The following is a 9,785-nucleotide window of genomic DNA, read 5'->3' on the forward strand; positions in this document are numbered from 1 at the left end:
AAGAGCGCTTGCTTTTTGCAACTGAAGTCTCTCCAGCTTACCCTTCTCGATCTGTATCTCTTAGGTTTGGTATCTGTCCGGCTGGGTGTGCTACCTCCAGTGGGACAAAGCAAAAAAACACCAAGAAAGAGAAGGAAGAGGGGCATCGGAGGAGGATAAGGAGGAGTGGAAGGCTTTACAGGATGCTGCAAGGTCATACCTGACTAATGCTAAAAAGGTAATTTTGTGGCAAAAAAAAAAAAGAATCTGCAACATCATTCTCTTTGTTCAATTTTAATAAAGTAATATGTCAATGTCTTGTCACTTAAGGTTTTGAGTCAATAGACTACTTTGACTCAATGTCAATTTAAATGCGCTTGTAGGAAAAAAAACCAACAGATCAAAACGCAAACAAATAATAATTCACACGCATTGAACACTTAAGATATCAATAAAAAGTATCTCCAAATACTTTTTTTTTTACCATTTTGTACCATGTTTATTCTTAAAAATGTACCGATACACATCATGTATGGTGCGTCAACATTGGCATGAACTGAGTGCAGTTTCTCCCCTCATTATGTGCATCAACAGTGAGTGCAGATAGTTAACGTCCAGTAAGCTGCCACAATAGGTTATTCTCCGAAGACTTGGTTCTTGTCAGAGAAATAGCTTATGCAGCACCATGAACATGAGCCCATTCTCACTAAGCTTCATTGTTGCATCAGAAATAGCTGTGCAGAATCTCAAAGATGTTAAAGTTTTCACCCGGCTCCCTTCGCCAAGCCCCCCCCTCCCTCTTTCCCACAAACAGACACACACAAACCAAGTGATGTGTCTCATTTATCCTGTCATTCTGTCAGGGAGTAATACCTCTGTGGAGCAGTGATTCATGTTAGTCTGAAATCCAATAGCCTTGTAAATCAGGCAGCCTGAGCTAAAGGATGGCAGGCCCCACCTACTATTTTTTTTCTCTTACTCCCTCTGCCGCCATTGCCTCCTGTTATGCATCTTCTCTACCCATCTGCCACACCAAAATGTGCTATTAGAAATGAGAAGGGGCAGGTTAGTGACAATACATTGATGTTTGTTCTCCCTGGACTGGCGGTATATTGACTTGACTGTCTTCTAAGCATCTTTAGACTGTGTCTTCAACTGAGACGGAGAGGGGCAGTAAGTTTGCAGCAGGCAAGAGGGAGAGAGCATGGGAATTTTGTGCATATTGATCATATTTGCCAGCAACGGGGAGTATGAGACAATTGGAAAAATGCAACAAGAAACGGGATAAATTAAGTACTTATCTGGGTTGCTTGACAAGAAAGAAGGTAAAGAAAATAGGTTGAAAGTCTTGTGAAAGAATTGTGCGAGACGTCGGCACGTGACGGATAAACAGCATAGCGGTTTCTCTGCAGGGCGAGCAGAGCAAAAAGAATAATGTGAACGATAAAGCACGAAGACCTTGGAAAGGTGAGGTAGAATGTGTACCGGCTCCCTCGCAGCACATTCAGTTGTGTAGCGTTGCATGTGTGCACGTCCGTCCGTTGTTTAGATGCGATCTAGATTGAATCTGAGCTTTATTTCGAAGCCTCAGCTTGAGTTTTAATTATTGACGATAAGTCTCTCTGCTAGTTAAAATGGGTTCCAACTTGGAAATGAGGCCCACAAAGCCCAGCGGCTGGTTTTGGCACCAGTCCACTTCTGTTCTGCATACTTTATGACCCTGGTAAGTTAAGTGTGTGTGTGTGTGTGTGTGTGTGTGGGGGCGGGGGGGGTCGTGTGAGACAGGTACATGCACATACAGGGTCTTGCAAAAGTACTCATCTTTCCAGGTTTTGGCTTGTTATAGCTAAAGTATTTTATTGCAAGTTTTACGAGATAAACCAGCAAATTATCATATATTTATCAAATGGAAGGAAGTGATTAAATCTTAAAAATGTGGTATGCACTCGTATTCACTGCTAAATAAAATTTGGTGCCCCAAGGTTTTTTAGAAGACACCTAAAATATAAATCCATCATCTAAAAACAATCAAACGCATACCTCCAAATACATGAGGATCACCAAGATTGACAAGTTGACCAAGGAGACCCATGTTAACTCTGGAACAGCTGCAGAGATCCACAGCTCAGGTGGTAGAAACTACCAACAACAGGACAAAAATGTGTTTTGCACTCTACAAATCTGGCCTTGAATAGAGGTAAAATAAAAGTTATTGTTGAATATGAGTCCAAACAAAGGCCTGTTTGCAGTTTGTCAAAGCAAATACAAAAGAGGACCTCTGGTCAGATGAGGTCAACATTTTATTTTTTTAGTCTATACTCATAAAGCTATGAGTGGAGGAAAAGTAACACAGCAAAAAAAAAAAAAAAAAAACCCTGTTGGAGGCTGATAAATGGTGAGACTGCATTTTAAACCTTATGCAGGACAAAAACTCGACAACTACAACCAAAGCTAAAATTGTTTAGACCAAAGCATATTCATGTTTTAGAATAGCACAACGTAGAAACCTAAGTCCAGCTAAGCATGTGTGGTTGCAACCTAAAATGTTGTTCACATCTGTTTTCTATCCAATGTAATGTTGGTTCATCTATTTTGTAAGTGATGGTCAAAAACATTTAGATGGGGCAAAGCTGGTAGAGACATAGACTTGCTGCTGGAAGAGAAGCAAGTGGCAGCTCTACAATGTCTAAGTACAAATTCATTTCATACTTCTTTCTGGTTTTTGTTTATGAAGTAAAAGGAAATCTTTTTTGTACAATTATTCAATAATCTCCATTACATAAAATGCCAATACAATATATTGAAGTTTCTAATTGTAGCATGTTAAAATGTGGAAAAAAAGCACTGTATTTATTCATATATGCTCAAATTTGCCGAATTGTTTGTATTATTTAATTTCTGTGGGTTTTTTGCCAAGTGCATCAGGTGCAAACTGCTTTGCAAAAGAGAACAATGGGGGAGAATTGATTGGAAAAAAAAAAAAAAAAAGAGTAGGAGATGACCAGCAGAGTGAGTTGGAGAGCAAAAGAAGAGAGTGAGGAACCAGGAAAGGGAATGAATTAGACTAGGTGTGTGTTTGTGTGTGTGTGTGTTGATGCAGGGGGTGTGAGTAGTGGGTCTGGGTAAAATCAATAGTAAACCGGACGTGAAATGGAATTCGAGATAGGGTGCGATTTGAGGAGGGATCTGCGGTGTATGCACACAGGGACAGTGTTATGTATGATTGTGTGAAGGGGTGGATGTGTGTGTGTGCAGCAAAGGAAGCTAGGGCAAAGAGAGGTCAAAAGCTTAGCCATTTGAAGTGGTTGAAAGGGTATCCCACGAGCACAGATTGTGGGCAGGGGGCTAGTCGTGTAATTTTAATGCTTTTCCCCTACAAGGATGTGACTGGAGGACCGGGGGTGTTAAGTTATGTGAGTCTGTGTGAGTTTTGCGGTCAACTCTCTGGAGATTTTCAGCGACATGCCCTGTTCACACTCCAGAAGCCCTAATCTCACCCACTGTCACACCCTCACCAGTGTAGAAGTGTTCATAAAACAGTGAGACACAGCAGATAAGTTGGGAGGAAAAAAAAACATGCTCTAATGAAGAAATATTCAGACCTTAAGAAGTTCATTGAGAGGACTTGGCACTATTCTGCCAAAATGGTAGACGATTGTGCGCTCTTTGTACGAATATATAGATGAGAGTGAGCAGAGACATCCGTCTCCTTGACTACAAGGTCGTCTAAGGGGAGTATAGGAGTGCAAAGCTGAAAAGGAAAAGAAAAAAGTGGACAAGAGGAATGTGGACAAGAGTATTAGCAAATGAAATAAAAGAAAAGGTGAAATGAAAGTGGAAGTTAAGCATAGGTGTGGAGCAGAGGGCGAACAATGATGGAATGATTAGGCTTTTACCTCATAATCAGCCTGTCTTTTCTCTACCATATGCCTGGTAGGCAATTTGAAGAAATTGCCTACCAGGCAATGGAAGGAAAGGAGTACATTGTTGGACACGGGGTCAAATGGTGTGTAGCTTTTACACATTTCTCTTCTTCATACTGGGTTATAATACAGATACAATGCAGATCATTTATAATGCATCTAATAAAAAGGGGAGAGAATTAAAAACATATTATTCGCTCGTATTTTATGGTAAAATCCAATTTAATTTTGAAAAATAAGAAGAAAGTGACTGCAAGGGTATTCTAACCCACCATCTATCTACAGAAGTTACATTGTGTATCTAATTTTCTACAAATTTCCCTCAATTTATAATTTTTTAGCATCCATTGTTGTTATTGCTTAAGTTGCCAGATCATCCATACATGTTGGATATATATATATATATTTTACATTTTGATCATTTCTGTAACACTTTTGTGTGTTGTACAGTTATTATAATGCTGAAAGTAAAGACACTCGGCTTTAGACACAGTAGAAATTACGTAGATGGATAGCTGTACAAATAGAAAGAAGTGTCGATGTAAAACTGGTGATAGCAAATGAGTATATAATTGTCTTAATTCGGAAACGGATGACAGATAATTATTATTCATACAGTTGCAATTGTCTGAAATGTCTTAATGTCTTAAGAGTTCCTGTCTCTGGAAGTAAGGAATCAAGTCCAAATCTGAACAAAACAAGCACACCACAATATCCCCACCACCAAACTTTTTCACTTGGTACAACACATTCAGCAAAGCAAAGTTCTGTTGGCAAGGCCTGAACTTACAGTTAACTCTCTAATATTTGGTAGTGAGAAGATTTTACAACTACCGGTGAATGGAAACGTTTTGCTTTGTATGTTTGGAGGAATTGAGGTGTAGCTGTCAAGATATCGGCATGGTTCCATCATTCTGAGGGTTTGTTCCATTGCTATTGGCACTTTGGCGTTGCATTAACGAAAATGATTTCTTCAAAGTTACTTAGCTGACTTTTCCAGCACTAAAATGATCCAAAACACACACCAAAACTGGTTTCCGAATAAGAAAATCAGGCTGGTATCGATTGTAACTCAATGCAATCCACAAACTAAGCCTAAGAGTAGAGTTAAAAAAAAAAAAAAAAAATTTTGATCAATTTAAATTTATATCAATTCTCCAGAGCTTTATGGGACCAATATTAGTGAGAGCATATGAGAAATATGCCACTCTGCTTTTAATCTTGTATGTATAATTTCAATCTTGTGTGGATAAGAGAGAAATTCAGACTTGTTCGTCAATTTCTTTTCCCTAAAAAAAAAAAAAAAAACCCATTAAAGTTATGTTACATTATCCTCCTACCCTGGAAAAAATGGTTCAAAAACATTAAATCAAAGCCCAAAACTAGCAAGAACTGTAACCTGAGGCAATATTTATTCCACAGAAGCTGCGACTTGTTAAAGCCAGAGTCACTTCAAAATGCAGGAGCACATATCGACAGTGGTTGTGTTCGTGCATTCCTACCTGTACGACTGCATGAAACACGCGGGCAGTTATAGTGGTGGTCAGGTGCGCTTCGGTCCATGACTTTAAAGTGGAGCAAGAAAAAGCATGAAAAAGTTATGCGATCACACACCTGCACACACTCTCTCCCTCTGTAGGCAGCTCTCTGGGCCGTGAAAGTGAGAAGAGGGAAAAAAAAAAAAAACCTGGCTGCTCTAAATGAGAAATGCCTGTGTTTTGTCTTTTCGTTTTTTTTTTTTAGCGACAGCCATGCTGATCTAAGCAGCGCTCATTGTGGGATGCGTAAAGAATAGCTCCTGTTTGTTTTCCTCTCTCAAACCTTCACAAAGAATAATCGCGTCCCGTCCCGTAGACACAATGTGCTATTGATTTGCAGAAAATATCTACTACCTGCAGATAAGAATTTCCAGGGAGCATCTAGTGGCTTAGAAAGCAGTCAAAGTTTGCAAATGTTCGCCTCGTGTATTTCATTATTGCTCAAATGAAGCTTATGTGAAATACGCCACTCTATTTTTTGCCCGAGGCTGCGACATGCAAGTGTTCTGTGCTCTGAGCCAACCCTATTGCCAACCGTATTGTAAAGCAAGCCTCTTTTTTTTTCTTTATTTTTTTTTTTCTTTTTTTTTGCAGGTATACATCTCTAGGCATTTGAAAGTGACAACGCTGTAATGAAAATCCCTTGGTTTGTGTGGCTGTGTGTGTGTGCAGCAGTGGTGTTCTGAAAGAGTCTGGCAGGGTCACCTCTCCCCCCTGGTATCTGTTTCTGTGCCTGGACCTGGGTCACGCTCTGCATCCCCGGAGCTCCGATCTGCAGAGACAGCATCCGCTTAAATTTACACACACACACACACACACACACACACACACACACACACACACACACAGAGCACACATTTTAACACTCCAAATGAGTTCCCAAGGGACTGTGTGTCTCCTGTCAGGACCTGCTGTTGCTTAGAGACTGGTCCTGGGGCAAAGCAGTCACACTCACTCACTCCCCTGGCCTCGTTACACTTTTACTAAGAATGATGGCGCTCGGCTGTGTATTGTCCGTGAGCTTAAGCGAGTGTGTGCTCTGCGCTACACATTTTGAAAACTAAATAAGATTCCCTGCATTGAACACAATCACCGTGGTTTTTCCATCTTTCTAGAAATGGTAGTTGGATTTAAATGGCTGCATTTGTTTTTCCATACTCTGAATGTGCATGCAAAACCACAATGTCATCATCCAGGCCCCTCTTTCCGAGTTCAGTAATTACACACAAGAAGGCTATTTTACAGAGATAAATCTGCTGGCAGTTTTGAACAGCCCTGCGTTTCTTTTCTTTTTTTCTTTCAAATCACATTTTACTGTGTTTGTGTGTGCACAGGAGTGCATGCGTCTCACAACAGCAAGAGGAAGAAAAAATGGGAGATTTCTTCTGTGTCTTCTGCTGCTAAACTGTATATCCAAATGTGCTAATTTGACAAATGAAGGACAAAAAGGCTTTAGCAAAGCTGAGGTAGCCACTGACAGATCGCAGATTTGATTGGGTATTTCAAGTAGCCTGATGCTGAAATGCTTAAATCTAACTACTGAGCGGTACGGCACGGGTCGGTACGGTTTGGTACGCTAGTTTGTCCATTTCAGTTACAAAAGCAGCCCATACGACTGACCTGTAATGCACACTTCCTGGCCCCCCCTTCAGTTGTAGGTCCATGAGATAATGTGATTAGGGCTGCTTCTGTAAGGTTTTAGCTGCTGTAAAAGATTTGCACAATGAGGCTATTTCATAAACCAGTCCCTAAAGTTTCTCACGCAAAATCAACAGATCACCACTGCCTACTCCCAACTGCAGGTGGCAGTATTTCTTACTTTTACTATACTGCTGCCTTAGCCTCACTACATGTAAAGTTTCGTGCTGGGTTCCAGTCATCTCAGAGCTCTGGGGATGGTTTGACGTCACATCTCAGTGTTGTTATGCAACATTTGGTTTATCATTATTTAAACGGATAATATTATTATCCCTCTAGAGAAACCATGGTATAATTTTATCATATCATATATAAGAACTTCATACCAGAAAATGACTAGTCGCTTCACTTCAATATTTTTGCTTTTTTTTATTTATTTGTTTAGCCTTGATTTATCCAGGTAAACACTTTGAGAACCACTTCTCAATTACAAACATGACCACAAGGCTGCTGAAATAAATTGACTCATTAGACGCAGCTGTATGAAAACATTCCCTTTTTTTCTGCTCCACAGCAATTTCCATCCTTCAAGCACTCACATTATCTGCTTTTGTCTCCTTTGCAGCTGTACGGTAAGCTGCGATGCGACGACCAGCCGGTGCTGGAGCATGCAGAACAGCTGCTGGGCGAACTGGGAGGAGAAATCGAGGAAGAAGACGAAGACCCAGCCGTGGACGACGACTACGAACCTTGCAGCGATGATGAAGAGGAAGCGGACGCCCCCATGGAGCACTGACTGCACCCCGTCATGTTTTCCTTGAGTTTTCGTGCCCTCTTCAAAGTGCCTTTTTTGTACTGGCTTTTCAAAGATTAAATTGATTTGCACAAACAGAGCGGTGTTAAAAATCTACTCAATCTCTTTCAGTTAAGTTGCTAAATGCTTTTGTCGAAATAAGTGCATACTTGAGTAATGCTTCCCCGAATCTTCTTGACAGATGCCGATGAAAGAAATTAGTTTTTAGAGGTTTAATTCTCACCAGCAGCCCTCGAATGCTTTACGTTCACTGCACACCCACACAGTTTTGTACGAGCGGGAATGTACCGCACGTACACAAAACAAAAACACAAAAGAAAGCATGTTAATTACTCTATTCTTTTTTTTTTCCTCAGCAGAACAAGCAGAACTGCTTTCCCCCTCTAAGCATTGTCAGAGAAGCCCAGTTATTAACACTTCATGCCATTTTTACATGCGCTGTGATTTTAATGCCCAGTGTTTATGTAAATGCTTGAATTTTTATGGTATTCAGATTATGCTTCATGCGTCTGTTTTTGTTTTTTTTTCCCATTTTTGGGGGTTAAACTCGGTTAAAACTTAAGACAGTAGAGTGAATCTGACATTAACTCATGCAGAGTACATCTCTCGCTCGCTCCGTTGCTGCTCGAGTGTTCAAAGTGACTTGCATAACAGAGAAACGGAGCAACTGGCTTTTTAACACAAGTCTTCACATTACGTCCTTTTAATAGTCCCACAGTGTTAAGGACATAAAAGCCTGGGTCTGCATTGTGGCATACAATTATTTTCTACAATGTATGAATTATGTAGTGCAGCAACATATAAGGGCTTAGTCCTATAAATATGTTCGCTGTTTGTGGCCAAAGGTGTTTGAGAATGTCTTTGGCCCCAGGAGCACTAAAGCATTGACTGCGTACCAATTTACTCTTTCGGCACAGAGAAATGAGTCTGAAAAGTTTTCAAATCTCTACTATAAGCTGTACAGCCACTTCTGGCTTCAAATCTAAAAGATAAATGAGAGCAATTGCATTTGCTCTATTTAGACCTAAAATATATTGACTGCACAGTTTAATTAGTATCTGTTTAAACTCAAACTTAACAAGACTAGATTAGATTTTGATGCAATTCTTGTCCTGACTATTTTGTATATATAGCGCAATTCTGGTGCAGGAAAGCATTACCAAACGATGCATTCAAGGTTTGAAGCTGTGATGTGACAAACGGGATGTAAAAACGTTTCTCAGGCACCGTGTGTATTTGGTCACCACAGCTTCAGAATGCTAAAAGAACAGTCGCATATCATTTAAGATAACATGAGACACAGCTCACAAAAAAACCTGTTAAAAGGCCATGAAAGTGGATTCATAAAAGTATTAAAATGCAAACTATAAAATGTGTCAAGATTGATGAAACTGATCCACTTAAAATGTTACTGCACCTTCTAGTTCAGTGCACTGATGACTCTGGTAAAGAAATGGTTATTTAATCTTTATAGACAAATAAATCAGATTTATTTTATCACTTCTAAACAGGATGAGCAACCGGTTCAGTATGTGATCCTTTGGACTGGTAAATATTTTCTTGATTTTTTGTTTTTTTGTTTTTGTCTATGAAATGTTTATCTTAATTGGTAAATCCTAAAATGCTACTAAAGATTTTTCCATGGATCTTTGAGACAGAGGTAAATTACGTTTTCATCCATTTTTTTTAATATTAGACAGTTTAACAACAAATAGATACTCTTTATTATGCATTGAGAGATACCCATCTCATTTGATCTCATTTAAGGGCATAAAAATCTTAGAGCCTCAATATAAATGTTTGAGATGTAGACAGAAGTGATATGTTTCTTAAGTGACGTTTTTGGAATGGATGGAGCAGGTAGAAAAAAAATGCTTCTGGAATTGTCTGTAG

At 39.6% G+C, this 9,785-nt stretch overlaps 1 protein-coding gene across 2 annotated transcripts in view; it reads left to right on the plus strand.

Annotated features, from left to right (window-relative positions):
• Window positions 1–9,575, plus strand: part of LOC103152281 (probable assembly chaperone of rpl4) — a 33,686-nt gene extending 24,111 nt beyond the window's left edge. The window contains exons 10-11 of one of the 2 annotated variants that reach the window (XM_016661003.1): window positions 65–217; window positions 6,113–7,691. In XM_016661003.1, coding sequence (XP_016516489.1) covers window positions 65–217; window positions 6,113–6,235 — 276 coding nt within the window. In that variant the 3' untranslated portion in view covers window positions 6,236–7,691. The other variant, XM_007572690.2, reaches the window with a different exon arrangement.
• The last annotated feature ends 210 nt before the right edge of the window (window positions 9,576–9,785 follow it).

The sequence above is a fragment of the Poecilia formosa genome, unplaced genomic scaffold (assembly GCF_000485575.1).
Source record: "Poecilia formosa unplaced genomic scaffold, Poecilia_formosa-5.1.2 Scaffold306, whole genome shotgun sequence".
Lineage (NCBI taxonomy): Eukaryota > Metazoa > Chordata > Actinopteri > Cyprinodontiformes > Poeciliidae > Poecilia > Poecilia formosa.